Source organism: Podarcis liolepis, assembly GCF_965112155.1.
Source record: "Podarcis liolepis genome assembly, chromosome: 14".
Taxonomy (NCBI): Eukaryota; Metazoa; Chordata; class Lepidosauria; order Squamata; family Lacertidae; genus Podarcis; species Podarcis liolepis.
In genome coordinates, this window is record NC_139569.1 from 7,998,974 (window position 1) to 8,019,052 (window position 20,079).

Sequence of the window (20,079 nt, forward strand, 5' to 3'; positions counted from 1 at the left end):
GAACACAAGAGCCCTGCTGGATCTGATGAAAGGCCTATTTACTCCATTGGCCAACCACCTTCTTTGGGCCAGAATGTACTACCAGGAAAATGTATTCTGTTTTGTTTGGTTTTTAAAAATAATTTTTATTAAGTTTTCAATTTTACATCTTAAAATAAACATTTTACGTACTGTTAAATATCAAACGACTTCCCTCCTTCTATTTCCTTGATTCGTTTTATTAGTCCTTCATTCCTGCATATTTTGCTGTAACCATATTAGTCAGTTCTCCACTTTAACATCACTTGAACATTAATTACATTGTTGATTTTATCTTAATGCTGCCAGCGTTTTCAGCTGTGTACAGTTATTTTCCATATACTCAATAAATATTTTCCACTCTTCTTTGAATCTATGTTCTTCTTGCTCTCTTATTCTATATGTTAATACCATCTTAAGTTGCCAGTCCTCTTTGCCTGGAACCTCCCTCACTTTTCATTTTTGGGCTAACAAAACTCTGGCCGACATTGTTGCATACATAAATTTTGTTGACACTTAGGGATTTCAGTCTGGATTATTCCCAACAAAAAGGACTCTGGTCTTTTTGGAAAAGTTATTTTAAACATTTTTTCCAACTCATTAGAGATCATTTTCCAGTGAAAAGCTATTTTGGGCACCTGTTCCTGAAGGGACGGGTGGTGTCTCTTGGCCCTTTGGGGGAAGTAGGGGTGGGGACAGTTTGGCTGGAGCAGGTCCTTATGTGATCTGGTTGCATAGGTACCAAGAAATCAGCTCAGGTTCATAGAGCACAGAATGTGAAGTGCTTTTAGGGCAAAAGAATAGGTAAGAAAGCCAGTTATCTATGAAAATGTCCTGAGGAAGGGAGGGACTTTTGCTTAGTCAATAGGAAAATCTAGTGGTTTTGTGGTTGTTCGGCGTCCTGTTTTATCTGCTGGTGTCAGCAATAGATGCGTCAATGAAAGGAACATAGGAAGTTGCTTTACACCAAGCTAGACTATGGGTCTCTCTGGTTCAGCAATGTCAGAAGTGACTGGCTGCAGCTCTCTAGGGTTTCAGTCAGGGTTTCCCCCCAGTTATACCTGAAGATGCCAGGGATTCTACCCAGGATCCTTTGCATGCAAAACAGATTCTCTGTCACTGATGTACAAACCCTTACCTAAAACAGAAGCTGGTTGGGTGCTGCTATCATTTTAGTTCTCTGGACGGCTGCCTCAACTATGGGGCAATTCTGACAAGTCATTGTGCAAGGCAATGCTGGATTATTATTTTTTTGGCGAAATGGTTAACAAAACAAAAGCAACACCTCCTAAGCCTAGCAAATCCTGAACCAAGTGGACCAGTTGTTGCAAAGGCACCTGGGGGTGTGCAGAGTTCGTTTACCAAACCCTTGTTATCTGGGAAGTAATATTCCCTTAGTGGCTGCTGTCAGCACCAGTTACTACCAAACGGGAATAGCAGAACAGCCAGTTTGGTTCTCTTGTAAATCCCATGTCATTAAATACAGTAAAGGAACCCTTGGCATTGTCCCTCAGTGTTTTACCCAAGGATCTCTGCTAGCCAGGCCAAAATGTGTTAGTGTGGAAAATTCCTGGCACTGTTGGGACTGAAATCTGCAACACTGGTCTTAACAGATCCCTTTGAATTAACGACAAATCATTCTCTACTGTATATCTTAACGCACAGCTTCATTTTACAAGTTGAAAACAAAAGACTTTAAATCCCTTGTACTGAGATGCATTGTTTGCTTTTCCTGATTTGCAGTTGGCCATGGGACTAGACTAAAGCAATGAAAAGACAGTGCCACTCTTGCGAAGATGGCCTGCTTTTGTATATCGAGAGTTGTTCCAGCAGGCTGGACTCTTAAGGGGGATGCCTTCAATTCTCTAGCAAAGGATAATAGAATCATGGAATTGTAGAGTTGGAAGGGACCCGAGGGTCATCTAGTCCAACCCTCTGCAATGCAGGAATATGCAGGTGGCCCATAAGAGGATTGAACCCTTGACCTTGGCATTATTAGCACTACACTCTAACCAGCTGAGCTAACATGTAGAATCGCCTGGCTCTGCTCTAGGACAGGTTCATCATTCCCAGGTTTTCCATGAAGCTTTTGTGTGGTCCCTTCCCTGTTCCAGAATCCCAAGTTAAGGCTTTGAACTTGCCAGGATTCTGTTGGCGTTTGTAGGTAGATTGCTTCAGCATAGTATGGTTTGGCGCGCATGTGCACTAGATGCTTCCAGAACCAGGACACAGTCCAGCGAGTCTGCCCCAGCGGAAAACACTAATTGGCTTCTTAGATACCTACTACACTCCTCTTGCACACACTGCATTTTGCGGCTGCCCTTCTGCTTGTTTGCCATGCATTGCAGAGGTCTTTTGCAATGCTTACCTTGCTTATCTCACTTGTAAAATAGGGCAGGAACTGGTGCTGCAAAGAGCCGTCTGGTCCAGATTATGCACCTTGTACAGGAATGGAATGCAGAATTTCCTTGGCTGCTATCACCCCTTTTACTCAGCCAAACACGGTTCTGGGCTTTCGCTGGAATGTTGTATGTCTCATAATGTAACCTACACAATATGAGACACTATTTCTCTTCATCCTGTGATGCACCACATTTTTAATTGTCTAGTCCCTGGGTCAGATTGCCCTTTTTTGTTGCTGTTAATCAAACAGCATATTAGGGAAGCCAAACTAAGGCCTGGGTCTTGGGGCTGTAAAGCTTCTCTTGTTAACTTCTATTCTTGACACAGGAAAACTAAATCAATTCTGTGTATTAAGGTACAAACAAAAACTTGTCGCTTCTAGCTGCAGCTGTGGCGTTTCCCCCCTCTCTGGCTTTCAGCATTCATTAATGCCTGCGATAAGAGCCCCTTGTTGGAATTTGCCAGCTACTTTTCCCCCCCAGGAGTGGTTTTGCAGAAATTAGATTTATGTATCTGAATGCCAGCACAGAAGGGTGACTCAGAGCAGAACAGAGGTTTTTAAGTCTTGCTTACCACTGGACTGTGGCCTTTCAAGGGGGGATAAGGGGCTTCTCAGAGGAGAAGCGTATCCTCCTAGATGCCTCCCTCTTTCCCTCTTGTTTCTCTTTGCCTGCCCTGCTTTTGTTATCTGTCTCATGAAAGAGCGACTGTGCTGGAAGCCTCCATTTATGGCAGGCCCTGGCAATTAGCATTTCTTGGATGGCATCATTGATAAAAATGCAGCAGGAGGAGGACGAGGAAATGGGAGCAGTGGGACAAGATTAGTTGTGTTCTCTGCAAAGCACTTCAGCGGCTTCCTGGGTTTTTGTTGTTGTTGAAACAATTAAAATTGGAAGAAAAATCTGCCACCTGTTGATGAGCTTGAGCTCCTTTCAGCAGCAAGAACAGCAGCTAGCCAGAATGGGGTTTAAAACTCACAAACTTTGGCCACAAAATGGGAAAAAAAGGCAATTTGGTTACTGCTTGGAGCCAGCAGGTGTGGAACAGGGGTGAGGAACTTTTGTGTCCTGGCAGACTAGAGCCAGTGTGGTGTAGTGGTTAAGAGCGGTGGACTCGTAATCTGGGTAACCGGGTTCGCGTCTCCGCTCCTCCACATGCAGCTGCTGGGTCACCTTGGGCCAGTCACACTTCTTTGAAGTCTCTCAGCCCCACTCACCTCACAGAGTGTTTGTTGTGGGGGAGGAAGGGAAAAGGAGAATGTTAGCCGCTTTGAGACTCCTGAAGGGGAGTGAAAGGCGGGATATCAAATCCAAACTCCTCCTCTTCTTCTTCTTCTTCTTCTTCTTCTTCTTCTTCTTCTTCTTCTTCTTCTTCTCACCATTCCTGGCCATTGGCTGTGCTGACTAGGGCTGATGGAAGTTGGTCGTCCAGCACCATCTGGAGGGCACCAGGTTGCCTGTTCCTGGATGCTCTTAGACCAGGGTGCCCTAAGAGTGATCTAGGGCCAGCCATTATCTCTCTCTTATATTCCCTCCCCACTTTGTGAGGATATGGCTATGTGTCTGCCTTGAACTCCCTGGAATAAAAACATAAGAATGAAGTATAAAAAATAATAACATTATCAGGGGGACGTCCTTTTCTTCTTATCTCACAGCACTAATTGCTCCCTTCTGCACCAAAGCTCATTGATGCTAAACCAAACTGATTTCTGCAGGTGGGGGATTGGACTATGTCACCCTTGGTTCCCTTCCAACTTTACAATTCTATGATTCCATGAATCTTGTATTGGAATTTGCTTTTTAAGAACTCTTTATGTACACACATTGGCTGTCTTTCAGTGGAATTTATTTTAAGCATAGCCATACTTGAGGGCAAAGAACATTTTGCGTTGGGGCAGGTTAGGAAGTGTTGGTCATCCTACCGGAGTTTTTCTAAAACAGTTCTACCTTCCCTGTCATTTTGCTGGCATGCATGGCATGGGGGATGCACACAGGCCTGATCCTGTGCTTGACAGATGATGCTGGTTAAGTCCAGAATGAGAAAGGATTTGGCAACTGCGAGAGAGCCACTCCGTGGTTAGTGTGTTGGCCCAGGAACAGGCAAGCCAGGTTCAAATATCTAATTTAGCTATCTGTTCATTGAGTGTCTTTAGGCTAAGTTACTCTCAGCCTAGCTTATCTCACAGGTAGTGCCCGAACTTCTCAAGTATATATGCCCGTTAATGTATTACTTGGGATTATGTTTTCTTTGCCATCAGGTGCCAAACCAGCAGCCTCCGTCGACCCCTGGGGAGCCCCAGCAGTGCCCTCTGCTGCCCAGCCTGTTCCAAAGAATGTAGACCCCTGGGGTCCCTCTCAGCCACCCTCTGTGGCAACAAAAGCCGCTGTTGATCCCTGGGGAGCAGTGCCAGCAAACAAGCCTCTTTCTGCTTCTGGTAAGCAGCGTGTTTGCGACTCACCTTTCTGTTCCTTTTGGGGAAACATCCCTTAGTGGAGTTCACAGCAAAACACATGCCTGCTGGTGGTTCTTGCACCTGGGGGGATGGTTGGCACTGGCACAGAATCTTAACACTTTTGCGAATGCACCATTTAGAAATATTATGGTCTGTCTTGGGAAGTGGTGGGTGGTTTTGTTTCACTTTTGTTTAGGTGAATTTTCTAGGTCAGTGGTTCCCAACCTGTGGGCCACAGACCACTCCCTCTCCCTTGACTGAGTTATCCCAAGGGGCCAGCCAGAGTTTGATTTCCTTTGCATTTTGAGCTTTGCTGGAGCACCTTGTCAGCCCTGCAGTGCTGGTCCCTCTCCCCTCACCTGTTTTGGTCACTCCTGGGCCACGCTTGGTCACACATGTGCCCTGTGAAGTGGGTTGACTTGTTTCTGCTTGGACCAGAGAGTGGCCTGAAGGCCATAATGGCAGGTGTACTGCTGAAAATAAGCAGCCTGAGCTCTGTGAGCCACCTGGAGCTTCACAAAGGTAGGGCAGAATGGGAATGAAATCAAATAAACAAGCCCTCCAATCTCTCTTAAACCGAAGGGAGTGAATCACTTGCTCTGCTAATCCTAAAGTGGCCACTCGCAAACTGGTGCCCTCCAGACGTTGTTGGACAGCTTCTCCCATCATCCCTCACTATTGACTATACTGGTGGGGGCTGCTGGGAGTTGTAGTTTAAAATATCTGGAGGGCACCAGCTTGGAAAAGGTTTGTCCCAAAGAGGTAATATTCCCAGTTCTGATAGGGACAGTTTGGCCTCTGCTGGGACAGAAGGGGAAGCAGCTTCATCTCTTGCCTTACAGATTGCTGTGGCCTAACTGAATCCCACTAACAGTAGGACCTTGTTGTTCTGCCCTGCAGGTAGTAAATCTTTTGACCTCTTCAGCAACTTAAATGGGGCAATTAAAGATGACTTTTCTGAATTCGACAACCTTCGGACATCTAAAAAGCAAGGTATGTGTGAAATAAATGCCAAATGAATGTGTGATAAAGGTGCTTGAACGTGATAGAGCTTTGGAATTTCCAGTTGCACCAGTCCTCTTTCTGCACACACTCACCCACCTTCCAAGTGTGTCTAGACTTACCATAAATGGAAGATAAAAAGGCCAGTATTCTGGAGGGGAAACTGCATATTTTTAAAGCATATTTTCTGAACTTTATTTAGAACTTCGTCCTTCGATAATTTTTAATCAAGATGTACCTTTCAGGCTGGCAGCCCAAAGCCTGGAGACATTAAAAATGTCACAGTTGCAGTAAATTCAGCCGAGGGCTAATGGGGTAGAGGATGCTGTAGAAATTTGGTTTGAGTGGAAATTCTGAGTTAAGATTTTGAGAGCACATGATCCGCTGGGAATGACTCCTCTGCGGGCACCACTGAAATAGACCAGAGTCGACCAAGACCATTGTTGTGCAAGGCTCACCTGCTGGTTTCAGTTGTGGTTGCTCTGGAATTCCCAGTGCACTTTGCTCCAAAGCGTTTGGAAAGCTGCTTGGCTCTCCTGTTGCACTGTACGTTTTGCAGCAATTGAGAGACAGCAATTCAGTTGGAATTTGATTTTCTTGTGTGCAGTGGGTTCCATTTCCCCCACAGAGCCAAAAAGGAACTTGTTCATGGTGTGGCGGAACAGAGGATGCTGCCTTACAGGCGTATTTATCCATTTGGCCCAGTAGGCCTGGGCGATGTATCAATACATTGTCCAGGACTGGTTTGAAGGCCAGAGGGCAATGGCACCTTCATCCTGCGGTTTATCGTGGGTGGGGCTCGTCTGCCACCCTGCGCCTTACCTTCCTTCTCCGACTGCCTCATTCCTCCCTGCGCCAGATGCTGGTGGCGGCAGGAGCTGAGGCAGTTTCACCCTGATGCCTCGTGGGACCATGGTCAAATGATGCACCTTCCTTTTCAACACTGCGATGTATCAGCCTATCACGATGTTTAGCTGGTGATACATCATGATGTTGAAAAGATGATATTGCCCAGCCCTATAGCCCAGTATTGCCTATTCTGAAAGGCAGCAGCAGTCCAGCACTTTGGGCAGAGAGAGAGCCCTTTCCCATCTCCTGCCTGAAGAGGAATTGAACAGAGCACCTGCTCTCTTTTTGAACCGCGTGACACCTGCCTAGTCCATCACCTTTGGGTTCTCAGTGTTGTGGAAATCTATGTAGAAGGAAAAGACCCACATCTGACCTCATCCTGCATATTTTATAGCTATTTATTTTGATTTAAGCGGTTTGTGTGATCTGGCTAAAGGCAGGTCAAGCTGTCTGTCTGTCTCTCTCTCTCTCTTTTAAATAGTCAAGCCCTTTGATCATGGGGCATGGCTGAATGCACAGTTTTGTAATGGCAATAGAATAGAGGGGAGTCAAAAAATCTCATGCTTCTGAATGTCTTCTCCATAGAGACAATTAATCCGTGTCTGTATCCAACAGCACTCTAAAGAAGGATACCAAGGTCAGTTTGTAGAAACTTTCTATTATCTTACCCTGTAATTGCGATTCTAGAGTCCTTATTCTCCAGAATGGGAAGGACTCGTGCCTGACCTGCTTTAGATGCAACACCTTTTAATGGTCCCATTAAATGAAGTGATTTTGGGGGAAGTAAAAGCAAGCACACACACACACCAAGATTTGAGGCTCTCTAGTGGTAGAAAGCTATATAACGTCCCCATTCCCCATGTTAGGTGTATGTCTCAGCCTTAAATGCATTTACTTGGAAGCAACCCCATTGAGTTCTAAGCACGTTGGCTTAGGACTGCAGTCCTTTAGCATGGCAGTACAAACAGGGACAAACGAAATACATTACAAATACAGAAGCATGTATTCTGACATGAAGGAAACATATTCCCCCCTCCCTTTTTCAAAAATTCATATTTTCTTTTCTGGCAATTCAGGTTCCACTTTGTCAGCCCAGAACAGTGGCACGACCAGCCCTGACCTCTTTGACTCACAGCCTGCCAACTCAGCCTCGAGTAAACAAAGCACGGCTCGGAAAACTCCCGAGTCTTTCTTGGGCCCCAACGCTGCTCTGGTGAACCTGGATTCCTTGGTATCGAAGCCTCCCAAGCCAGCCCCTTCACTGAACCCGTTCTTGGCTCCAGGTACATCTTGGTCTTGAGAGCAAATTTGCTGTTCAGATGGAGCGGGGTGGGGTGGGGTGGGGACAACAGTCGTTAAAAACAGAAGTTGGCATGCTTGGCCAGACTCAAGGGTTCACCCAGCTCAACACCCCACCTACTAAAGGCAGTTCTGAAGCAGGGAGGTGTCCATCCCTTGTGAATAATCCCAAGCCTTGGTAGTTTACATGTGCTGCTCTCCCCCCCTCCCCACCCAGTGCTGCTCCTGTGTGTCTTCACAGTGGCCCTGCAAGGCAGGCTGCTAATGTTGCCATTTTATGCATGGCAAACGGAAGTTGAGGCCTTAGCTTAAATTGCCACTGGTAGAGTTAATCCTGTATGTAACAATTTAATCACTGAGTGCATATATCTATGTATTATGGTGTATCTCGCCATTCTTCTAAGGAGCTGAAGGTAGCATACATGGTAATTTCCCCCACCAAGCTGTTTCCCTTACCATTCTCAGTAGCAGGACAGTTCTGTAGGTTGGAACAGCCTGTATTTTTCTTCCACCTTTAAAGCGGCTGCTTATTAAGTTTGATGGGTGGCTATGCCTTCATGCATTTTGAGAGCAAGTTCATGATTTGGGGACAAGGTGGGCCAAATCTGTTGCATCTGTGCCCTGGGGATGGAAGGGATTTGTAAGGGGAGTGCTGTAGCCCCTAAGCCCAAGGGGCGCATGTGGAGATACAGTTGGAACTGAGCAACCACAAAACACAGTTCAAGCAACCTTTTTTTGAGCTTCAGTGACTTGTTCTGGCTATTTTAGTTCTCAGTAGTTTGAGAACACCCTCAGAGGAAGACAGCCAAATTTTAGTAGCTAATGCCCTGCCCCTCTTGTTATCGGCGCTCACAAAGAAGCTATTACCAGGGTCACGAAGGTCTGACAAAAAAAACCAAACTGTGTACAAGGAATTTGTAGCTTGGCAGTCGGCCCAAATGTCCTATCCTGGGAAAGTTCTTCTTTGCCATTTTCCAGCTTCTCCGTCCCTCCCTGGATATGACTTGCTGAAGTTACACGTTCATGACATATGTTAAATATGGGCCTGGTCCAAAGAATCCGTGCAGCAGGTTCTGTGCATCCACAATCGCTCCAGGCTTCTGTTTTCATGCTTCATGCTGAGCTGCTTTTGGAACTTAGGGGGAGTTTCCAAGGCTGTCTCTTGTTGAAAACAAAATGCTAGTATATCTGACAAGGCACACATAAGCTCTGAGGCACACCCTGAAAGTAACCCACTGCATTTTGTCTATGGAGTGCCTGTGCTGTTTTTGGATGTTGACTCTGCTTGTCAAGGAGAGGAGAAATCAGTATACAGCAGTCTTCACCAGTGGGACCGATGGCAGCTGGAGGGCGCCAGGTTGGCAAAGGCTGGCACAGAATTTCCTTTGAAGAGCAGCACTGGCAGCAGTTTGTTACTGGGCCCGAGTATAAGGCTGTGTTGTGTTGACTTATAAAGCCCTGAACAACCTAGGGACCTGGGTGCCTTTGCCCATATAAACCACACCAGCTCCTGAGACCTTGGGAGGAAGCCCTCTTGGTTGTGCCACAGCCTTCAGAAATGCATCTGGTGGGGGGACAACCTTCTCTGTCATGCTCAGTTTGTGGAGCCATCTCCCTCCAAAATAAGGCAGGTGCCAATCTTGCTTACCTTTTGGTGCCTCATGAAAACATGGTTATTCACCCAGGCCTTGCAGGGGGCAGGGAGTTAATGATACCTGGTTTACAGAACTAATGGAGTTTATGATTGTATTCTAAACTGTATGCATCTAAATGCGCTTTTATTGGTTTCAAATTTTGCTTATTGATAGCCTTCTATGTAAGGCTTTAAACTGCACTGGGATTGGAATGGAAGGGTGGCGAGCATAGATAGATAGATAGATAGATAGATAGATAGGAATGAAATGAAAGGGGATGTTATAGGAATGTGTTGCAGTTGTTAACTTAGACAAAAGTTTGGGATAACTCTCAGGTTCTCAAACCTTACCAAGGAGGGTGAGTGCATTTGGAAAGCAAGACGTCACAACGCCTTGGTAAACTCTGCAGAATCGTCTCTTGGTTGTGCTAGGAAGCTATTGGCAGTGGGGCAATAGCATTTTCTTTCCAAACAGTTTTTCTGGCAACGTTCATTGCTCAGGTGTATAACCCTGTTTCCCTCTAAAGAGATGTCACCCCAGAGCTGAGGGCATCACACTCTTCTGCCTTGGGTTTTGGGAGAACCTGGGCAATGTATCATCTTTTGGGGGAAGCTTGGACCGGTGTGAAATCTTGTCTTGTATTTGCGCAGACAACTCCCTTTCAAATCAGATATACTTAACAGGCTCACGTGCCTCTCTTGCCCCCACCCCCTTGTCTTTCCCCTAGGAACGGCCGCCGCCGCTGCCCCTGCTGCCGCTGCTCCAGCTCCATCGCTAATCAACCCCTTCCAAGTGAATCAGCCTCAGCCCCTCACTCTCAATCAGCTGCGGTCGAGCCCCATCATGGGAAGCAGCCCGTCCTTCAGCAGTGTGCCAGCGGCGGGCATGGAGCCTGTACCTCTGCCTTCCGTGGCACCGGTGGCGATGGCACCCATGCCAGTCATGGGCACCGTGGCATCTCTTACCCGAATGGGCCATGGGATGAACGTGGGGCTTGTGGGCGCAGTGGCTCAGCCTCTTCACAGTACCGGGCTCCCGTCCTCGGCCTCCCAGCCTGCTAACGCTACCAATCCTTTCCTCCTATAAAGGCCAAGGTGGTGGAACCTAACTTGGCAAGAGGTTTTGCAGAACTGAGTGGAATTTTCTGAGGCCGGTTCGGGCTGAACTGTGTGTGTACAAGAGACTTTGGGGGTGCAGGGGGTACTAGGCTTGTGGTTTACAGTTGCATTCGCTGCAGATTTCTCTCCCTACTCACTGTTTAATCTCAACCTAGCCTTCTCCCACAGATGGTACTTCTTACTTTCAGCTTGCGGGAGCATCGCATAAAAGGTCCACACTTGCACCATGAAAATTAGATTTTCTTCTCTCCCGTTTCCCCTCCCCCCCTTTTTTTGTTAATCACTTCAATATTATAAGAAGTACCTGCCATTTTTAGTAGACCATGTGCCGGACTGTGAAGCAGCTGCAACCCGCGTCTGCCAGAGCCCCATCCTTGTAAAGAATAGATTGGAGACTCAAAGGCGCTAGTGGACATATTTGCACATAACTATATACTGTTCTAGACTGTTGGTTCACCCATAGTCCTTATACATCTTAGGAGAAAAGAGAGGGATGTGGGGTGTCCAGGAATTATATTTCTCTCCCCTGCTTGTACACTAAAACATGGTAGCGCAAACTGTACCTGTGGACTGGGGTCGGGTGGGGTCGGGTTGGAGCTGGCGGAAAAGGCAAGCTTGTCGAAAGCGGGACAGAAGCAAGCTCTCATTTGGTTGTGAAATCCCACAGGTGTGCTGTTTTTTTTAATGCAGTGTTGAGTTTGTACCCTTTCAAGGACTCGTCAAGGACTTCTGTCTGAGTGGCTGGCATGCTGCGCTTGTGTTCAGGAGTGTTTTGCTCTGTGCTTGTCCGATAGTGAGTTCATTTGGACATTAATGTGCGTAGTTATCCTTTCTTTTAAAAATTGACTTGCAATGCAGGTTAAAAATGAAGAGGGGGGGTGAGGGAGGAGGCAACGTTGAATTCAACTTCATTGGGGCAAGTTTGGGAACTAATTTGGGATGAACTCTGCTAATACGTAGTTATCCTTATATACTTTTTTGCACTTTTTTTTTAAAGAAAGACTAGTACCATTTTGGATTTGAGTTGGCAAGATTGGCACTCGGTTTCTGTCTTGCTAATTTTTATAATGTGGTTCTTATTTAACAGTCTGTAGCTTCAGTAGACTTTATCAGGTCTAGCTAAAAAAATAAGTTACAGTAACTTTATGATTTAATGCCCTCTTATTTATATATTTTATACATACATATATATATATTAGCTCTTGGTTTCCATAAAGAGAATTTAAAAGGGAATACTGATAAACCTTTTGCTTTTGGACGAAGAGTTTGAAACGAAAGCTGAAGCGCTCCTGTGGCATAAACTTTGAGTGGCATATGAACGTAAGATGTCATTTATAAGGAAAACACTACAGTTGCCTTTCCCCCTCCCTCTTTTACGATTATGTCTCCCTCGTGATGAATGGAAAGACTCCGAAGCCTTTTATAGACAGAAGATCATGAAAGACCACTTCTCTCTTGTAATAACTTTGGGAAACTTTTAAAGGAAAACGCTGTATGATTGTTAATTTTAATCAACTAAATTCTTCTAACTAAAGATGCACTCTGTGCTAATAACCTGCTCTGTTTACAGTCTTCTTTGCAAAGTGAATTTTTGATTACTCACTAAGCCATACTCAGGTTGAAGTCGTCGTTACCGGCTCTCTTTAAAAATGGCAACTCGCTTGGCTAAGTAGGCTGCCCTTTGTTTTCCTAACCCTTCTTCTTTGCAGTGCTAACTAAGTGGCAGAGCACCTCCTTGGCAGGCAGAATGTTCTTGGTTGAGTCCCAGGCATCTGCAGGTAGGACTGGGAATGCCCCCCTCTTAAACCCTGCAGACCCACTGCCAGTCAGTGCCCCCACAGCACTGAGACAGGTGGACAGAGACTGGGTGACATCTCCAGCATCAGACCAGAGTGTCAAGGTACCTGGTTCATAAGCTTTTGCTCGAAGATCGTGACAACAGTGGCATTAATGGGCCTGCAATCATTTTGAGAAATGCTAGTGGAAGTCTTGAGGCTAATGTAGATAAAGCAGCTACTTGCCAGGATGCTTGTGGCTGTATAAGCCTAACCACCTCACCCCACCCCCTGTGACTTTTCATTTTCTTAGCCCAGAGATTCTAGATCTCTCCCTTGCGTCCAACAGGCCTCAACAAAAGTTAGCTCTTTGAGCAACAGTGGAGATGCTATGAAGAACCCAGGTGGTTTGGTGTTCTAGAACTTAGGAATTTAGCCTCCAGAACATGTTACAGCAAATGGGAGCGGAACCAAGTATGTTTCAGCCCAATGTTGGTGTATTTCTTGCTTGTTGGCTATGCTTTCTTCGGTTGAGGTGGGGGAGGGGTTGGGGCTCATCCTGACAGGCAAAGGGAGGTGGTGGAAGAAATTGGTCCAGTTTACAGCTTGTCACATTTCCAGAACCAGCTTGCGAACTGAAACACAGCCATTCTTCCAAGATTTGCGCTCGCTGAATTTTCTGATGGAGTTCTCCACAACCGAAAAATGTTCAGAAATGCATTTATGGGGGAAAGCGGACACGGCGGTGTCTATATTCGGGGGGAAAATGACACACACAAAAATGTATTGCGATAGGGGAAATTATTTGCAAATTGGGGGGGAAATGATTACATAGAGAGAGGGGTGCACAAAAATGCATTCACATTTTTGTGCAGGATTTATAAAAATTGCACCCTGGTGAGACCAAAGTTAATATCAGAAAAACGAGAGAAATTTAAATTGACACATTTGGTCATGCTTACATAATGGACTGGTCTCGATCCACATTCAAGGGGTTTTCCTAAAAAAAATTAAAATAAATAAATAAAACATCTTAGCCATCCGTATTCCAAAAGTTTCCTGCTCAAGGTAATGCTTTTCTTAAATAAACATGAAGTGTAGAATAAAAAACACACATCTGTTTCCTGAAGCTTCTTGTCTCTCTTTCTTTCCTGGCTACACCCACCCACACCCCTGGCAATCTTCTTCAAATAAAGCAATTTAATGCTTTTGAAAGAAAGGGTATCGAAAAACAGCCTTACTGGTCAAGTTGACCAAAGATTTTGTGAAACCACTGTGTCATTTTAAGCCCTTGCAAAAGGCGATCCGGTTGTTAACATTCTGCTGCTTGAAGCTGAAGTGTGGTGTGCGACATACCCAAAGATGTTTTGCATTGTGTCCTAGCAGAATCGCAGCCCGCCAGAATGCCGCTGGAAGGGAGCAGGAGTCGCGCTGCAGCACCGGTGCAGTTTTGCCTCTTCGCTGCAGCAACGCCTTGTGGGAAGCCACTGCTTAAAGTCAAATAGCATGGAGGCAAAGGGGCATGCAGCCGATTCCTCGTGCAGAAGGGGACTCAGGGCTCCCTGCTACTCAACTGTCCATTCCCCGTGACAATGCAGTAAAAAGGCCTCTTTTGAGACGTTTAAAAGTTTGTTCATGCGTACAAGTAACTTCTTACCAGAGCAAACAAGTACTCGGATCCCAACAGGGGCCAGAATAGGTGGAGAGCTATGGCGCTCTGTACTCCTTCCCTGGAGCAAATCTTCTGCCTTAACAGGGCTCAAGGGCGTGTTGCTGCTGATGGTCAGGTTTTTGATATTTTAAGTCAAGAGAACTTTAAATCATCATTTAAAGGCTTTTTTTTAAGCCACATTTTAAAAAAAAAACATAAATTATGTTCTCATTTATCATTTTCCTAAGCATGCCATTTTGCTCCGATCACAAAAACATATTGACTTGACATTGTAGAGAAACATCTCTTAACAACCTGAGATGGGGCACTGTTTCTTCTATACAGGCAATGCCCGATTTTTGCGGGATTTGTGTTCTGGGTCATTGCACGCTTCCATGAAATCACATGCCTATAAAAAAATTGCAAACGCTCCATTTTGGCCCACCTTTTTAGTGACATATTTTATGTCCGTTTCCGGGTCACTTCCAGGTTTGGTGTGATGCGTGTATACATGGTCGCACCACCTATGGTACATGTGTAAAGGAGGGGCCTGCCTGTATTCCCAAACAGAACCATGCAATACTGTACAGATGGGGAGCCTCTAGTTTTTTGCCCGCTGGGGCCCACTCAAATTATCTCAAGACAACTGTTACAAAGGCTACTCCTTTCCCTATGGCTGTTGCCATTTTTAATGCATCCTGTACTCTTTATTAACATTGCGTCAGCTGCGGAGGCATATCTGGTTTAATTTTTAACGGCGAAAACATGCACACGCTCTCAAGTGGTGTAGATACAAATTTAACAGGCTGTTTTCTAACATGTTGAGAGCAGGTTACTTTTGATTTGAACTTGTGCTGTTGACCTTTTCATTGTATGGGTATAATTTATCATTTGTACCGTTGTATCATAATACTCTGTATCTGTGCCCTTTCCCCTGCCCCTTGCTGCAGAATTGTGGTGGCCGGCAAGCCATGGAAAGGTGGGGCTTGACAGAAATGGCTTGTAAGAATTAAACATGTATTGCTTACATCTGAGACCGTTGTGGCTTTCCAGACTCCAGGTGGAAAAACACGCTCTGCTGCATTTGCATGGCCTACAGTTCACCAAGGGATGCGGATGGCGCTGTGGGTTAAACCACAGAGCCAAGGACTTGCTGATCAGAAGGTTGGCAGTTCAAATCCCCACAGCGGGGTGAGCTCCCGTTGCTCGGTCCCTGCTCCTGCCAACCTAGCTGTTTGAAAGCACGTCAAAGTGCAAGTAGACAAATAGGTACCACTCCGGCGGGAAGGTAAACGACGTTTCCGTGCGCTGCTCTGGTTTGCCAGAAGTGGCTTAGTCATTCTGGCCACATGACCTGGAAGCTGTACGCCGGCTCCCTCGGCCAATAAAACGAGATGAGCACCACAACCCCAGAGTCGGCCATGACTGGACCTAATGATCAGGGGTCCCTTTACCTTTAAAGGTAAAGGTACCCCTGCCCATACAGGCCAGTCTTGCCAGACTCTAGGGTTGTGCGCTCATCTCACTCTAGAGGCCGGGAGCCGGCACTGTCCGCAGACACTTCCGGGTCATGTGGCCAGTGTGACAAGCTGCATCTGGCGAGCCAGCGCAGCACACGGAACGCCGTTTACCTTCCCGCTGGTAAGCGGTCCCTATTTATCTACTTGCAGCAGGAGGTGCTTTTGAACTGCTAGGTTGGCAGGCGCTGGGACTGAATGATGGGAGCGCACCCCGCCGCGGGGATTCGAACCGCCGACCATGCGATCGGCAAGTCCTAGGCGCTGAGGTTTTACCCACAGCGCCACCCGCGTCCCTCCCTTTTACCTTTACAGCTCGCCAATGACTGAGTGCACGGCAGCGATTAATGCTCATTTGTGCCATCAAATATGCACAGTGTTTTACGAAAGTCCAGGAGAACAGACCCCTGCCCTGAGGTGCTTAGAATAGCAAACAGGTGGGGGAATCTTCTTTTGCCCATTCCAGTCCAGGCAACTTTTGGAGGGGTGTGTGTGTGTGGATGGACACAAGTGCTAGAGGTGGGTGGAGGTAGAATCCAAAGTGGGTGGAGCAATGAATGCTAATTTTACCTCTCTACAACAGGCCAATTTCTACGCTTGCATCCTTCTCGATTCTCCATCCAAGCAAAAGAATTGCTGTATTTTTCCATGTATAACACTAGGGGTTTTTAAAAAATTAAAATAGTGTTGAAATTTTGGGCTCGTCTTATACACAGGTAGTTCATTGGGGGGACGGGGACGTGTTATATGTTGTTTCCAGGAACCATAGAGCATCCACTCAACTATTTTGAGCAAGGGCTGGGCTTGATTGTCTGATGCTGCAGCAATTGGGCGGGCGTTTGGTGGCTTACGCCGGCAATGGGACAGTGGATTGGAGGTGTTTGTGATGCACGTGTGTGGCATCGTAGTTCTGTCGGGCGAGCAGTTTTTGTCAACCCTTCCCCCCAAAAAGCTCAACAACTCTGGGCATTTCCCCCCATTTTCTTAATTTGGAGTCCCCCCAAATAGGGGGCGTCTTATACATAGGGGTGTGTTATACACAGAAAAATACGGTATCCTAGTTCAAAGAGACACCTTAGCATGGCAAAAACACTCCAGGAGAAGGTATCAGGTTTAGCAGCCGTGAATTTGGCTAAATCTTCTTTTAAAGCCACCCAAAATTTCAGACCTTCCATGGGTACCTATTTTCCAGGGACAGTCCCATATTTACAGAAACCTTCCTGGTTTCTGATTTGATCCCAGAATGTCCTGCTTTTCCTTATAAGGTTCCTATTTTCATTAGAGAAATGTTGGAGGGTGTGGTAGGATGTCCCTATTTTCATTGGAGGGTATGGAGTTATGCGACCCCCGAGCCAAGGAGAAAACTTTACAACCTTTAGAAGGCATCTGAAGGCAGCCCCGTATAGGGAAGGCTTTAAAATAATAATAATAATAATAATAATAATAATAAATAATGTTTTATTATGTTTTTATATATGTTGGAAGCTGCCTAGAGTGGCTGGGGCAACCCAGTCAGATGGGCAGGGTATAAATAATAAAATATATAATTATCATGGAATAGGACGTCCCTATTTTTATTGGCAGAAAGTGAGGAGGAATTAAAGAACCTTTTAATGAGGGTGAAAGAGGAGAGTGCAAAATAATGGTCTGAAGCTCAACATAAAAAAACTAAGATCATGGCCACTGGGCCCATCACCTCCTGGCAAATAGAGGGGGAAGAAATGGAGGCAGTTGGAGATTTTACTTTCTTGGGCTCCATGATCACTGCAGATGGTGACAGCAGTCACGAATTTAAAAGACGACTGCTCCTTGGGAGAAAAGCAGTGACAAACCTAGACAGCATCTTAAAAAGCAGAGACATCACCTTGCCAACAAAGGTCCATATAGTTAAAGCCATGGTTTTCCCAGTAGTGATGTATGGAAGTGAGAGCTGGACCATAAAGAAGGCTTATCGCCGAAGAATTGATGCTTTTGAATTATGGTGCTGGAGGAGACTCTTGAGAGTCCCATGGACTGCAAGAAGATCAAACCTATCCATTCTGAAGGAAATCAGCCCTGAGTGCTCACTGAAAGGACAGATCCTGAAGCTGAGGCTCCAATACTTTGGCCACCTCATGAGAAGAGAAGACTGCCTGGAAAAGACCCTGATGTTGGGAAAGATGGAGGGCACAAGGAGAAGGGGACAACAGAGGACGAGATGGTTGGACAGTGTTCTCGAAGCTACCAGCATGAGTTTGACCAAACTGCAGGAGGCAGTGGAAGACAGGAGTGCCTGGCGTGCTCTGGTCCATGGGGTCACAAATAGTCGGACACAACTAAACAACAAAATTTTTATTGGAGAAATGTTGGAGGGTATGAAGGTTGAGAGCAAATTCCACACTTTAACTCTGCTGCTTGACGAAGCACTTAAATTCCTCTGTCTTGAATGCCTCTGAGTTCTAGTAATGAAAAGGAGAAAAACTCCATCCACTTTCTCTCCACTGTGCATTATTTTAGACATACCTGCATTACGCCTCCTTTTACCTATATCTCCAAATCACTCCCCTTTCCTGGACTAGATGTGCCTTTGGCTCTGAGCTACCAGGCCTGCTCTTTCATTCTGCGAAGAAATCCCTGCTGTTTTTGAGAGCGCTGACACGGTCATGCCCTGCTCAGTGTGGGAGGTAGCAGTGTCTGGAAGAGATGCAATCCGGAGTCTGGGCGACAGAAACTCAGGAAACACTTGGAATTACATTTCATGTTTGTCTTGGGAGCCTTCCAAGGAGCACACGGTGACCTGGGTGGGTGTTCCCCTAACCCCCCTTCCATCCTCAAGGCAGCCCTGGTAGGATAGGGTAGACTGAGATGAAAGTGCCTTGACCGAGGCCACCCAGTGAGTGCCATGGCCAAGCGGGGATTGGAAAACCATCCTTGAGTGCCCTATCCCCACTTCAGTGCACTGGAGGGATGGGAAATGAACCGGATGGATATTACTTGCAATCTCTAGTCCCCAGGAGAATGTGGCTGCGCTCAGTCCCCCGCTTAATGATTAATTTTGCATCAGGTTCTTTTTTTGTTCCTGAAATGAATTGATGATCAAAGCCATCTGTTCCCAAGCCTGACATAGCAGCAAATCTGCCTGTCACCCTCCGCCCCCCAGAAAACCCCAGGTTCTGACTCTTCCTGTTCTTAAAGCGGAACATTTTGTCGCCTGTTCTCAACATAACTTGTTTGGAAAGTTTTCTCTCCCCCCCCCCACTCCATGTTCTCCTGTTGCAATTCCTTTTTAATTTCTTTCTCTCCTTTGTGACAATTCCCTCTGCCTGTCCTGTTTCCTGCCCTCCCTTTATTGCAACAGCATGCCTATGCAGCTGAAGCCTCTCTTTCGCTCTTTGCAGATACAGGTCCCAGATCCAAGCCTGGCAGGCAGAATATCCCAGTCACTGTAACAGGAATTTTGCTGGGGGTGGGGGTGGGCAGGCAGGCGTTGCAAGTATAGTGAGAGCAATTAGAGTCAGATTCCAATTCTATTTACCAAAATAGCTGTTTAATTGCACTGAAAGGGATTAATAGGCTGGTTCATATGTCCAGGAGCCAGCATATCCATGCTACCAGGTCAAGTCCAGAATTTCAGTACTAACCTATAAGGTCCTACAAAGCGCGGGACCGAGTTACCATAGGGAAGCTTTTAATGTTTAGGGAAGCTTTTAATTTTTAATAGACTATTGTATTTTAATATTCTGTTGGAAGCCGCCCAGAGTGGCTGGGGAAACCCAGCCAGATGGGCACAGTATGTATGTATGTATGTATGTATGTATGTATGTATGTATAAATAAATAAAATTACTTTGAGGCTGCCTTATCCCCTATGCTGGGATGCGGGTGGCACTGTGGTCTAAACCACTGAGCCTCTTGGGCTTGCCGATCAGAAGGTCGGCAGTTCTAATCCCTGCGATGGAGTGAGCTCCTATTGCTCTGTCCCAGTTCCTGCCAACCTAGCAGTTCGAAAGCATGCCAGTGCAAGTAGATAAATTGGTACCACTGTGGCGAGAAGGTAAACGGCGTTTCCGTGCGCTCTGGTTTCCGTCATGGTGTTCTGTTGCACCAGAAACGGTTTAGTCATGCTGACCCGGAAAGCTGTCTGTGGACAAACACCGGCTCCCTCTGCCTGAAAGCGAGATGAGCACAGCAACCCCATAGTCGCGTTTGACTGGACTTAACCATCCAGGGGTCTTTTACCTTTACCTTTTACCTTATCTCCTATGCACCTTATGCACTGTGGTCTGTATGAGAGCTGCCTCAAGGAGATCTGCTAAAAATCATAGAAGTCCGACTTGGAGCAGGGCTTTCAGCATAGCTTCCTGTTCTTTGTATTAGCATCCA

General features: G+C 46.1%; 1 protein-coding gene and 1 long non-coding RNA gene across 6 annotated transcripts in view; one reads left to right on the forward strand and one right to left on the reverse strand.

Annotated features, from left to right (window-relative positions):
• The window catches only part of EPN2 (epsin 2), a 38,546-nt gene extending 26,215 nt beyond the window's left edge, over positions 1-12,331 (forward strand). For all 5 annotated transcript variants that reach the window (XM_083476123.1, XM_083476122.1, XM_083476121.1 and 2 more), the window contains exons 6-9: positions 4,679-4,855; positions 5,774-5,866; positions 7,801-8,007; positions 10,385-12,331. In XM_083476123.1, the coding sequence (XP_083332249.1) occupies positions 4,679-4,855; positions 5,774-5,866; positions 7,801-8,007; positions 10,385-10,743 (836 nt within the window). In that variant the 3' untranslated portion in view covers positions 10,744-12,331. The remainder of the gene's footprint in view (positions 1-4,678; positions 4,856-5,773; positions 5,867-7,800; positions 8,008-10,384) is intronic.
• LOC310693762 lies at positions 11,773-19,177 on the reverse strand. The gene is made up of 2 exons (XR_014519378.1): positions 18,221-19,177; positions 11,773-13,550 (listed from the first exon to the last, which is right to left on the reverse strand). It is a non-coding gene; the product is annotated as an uncharacterized lncRNA (long non-coding RNA).
• Positions 19,178-20,079: the final 902 nt, after the last annotated feature.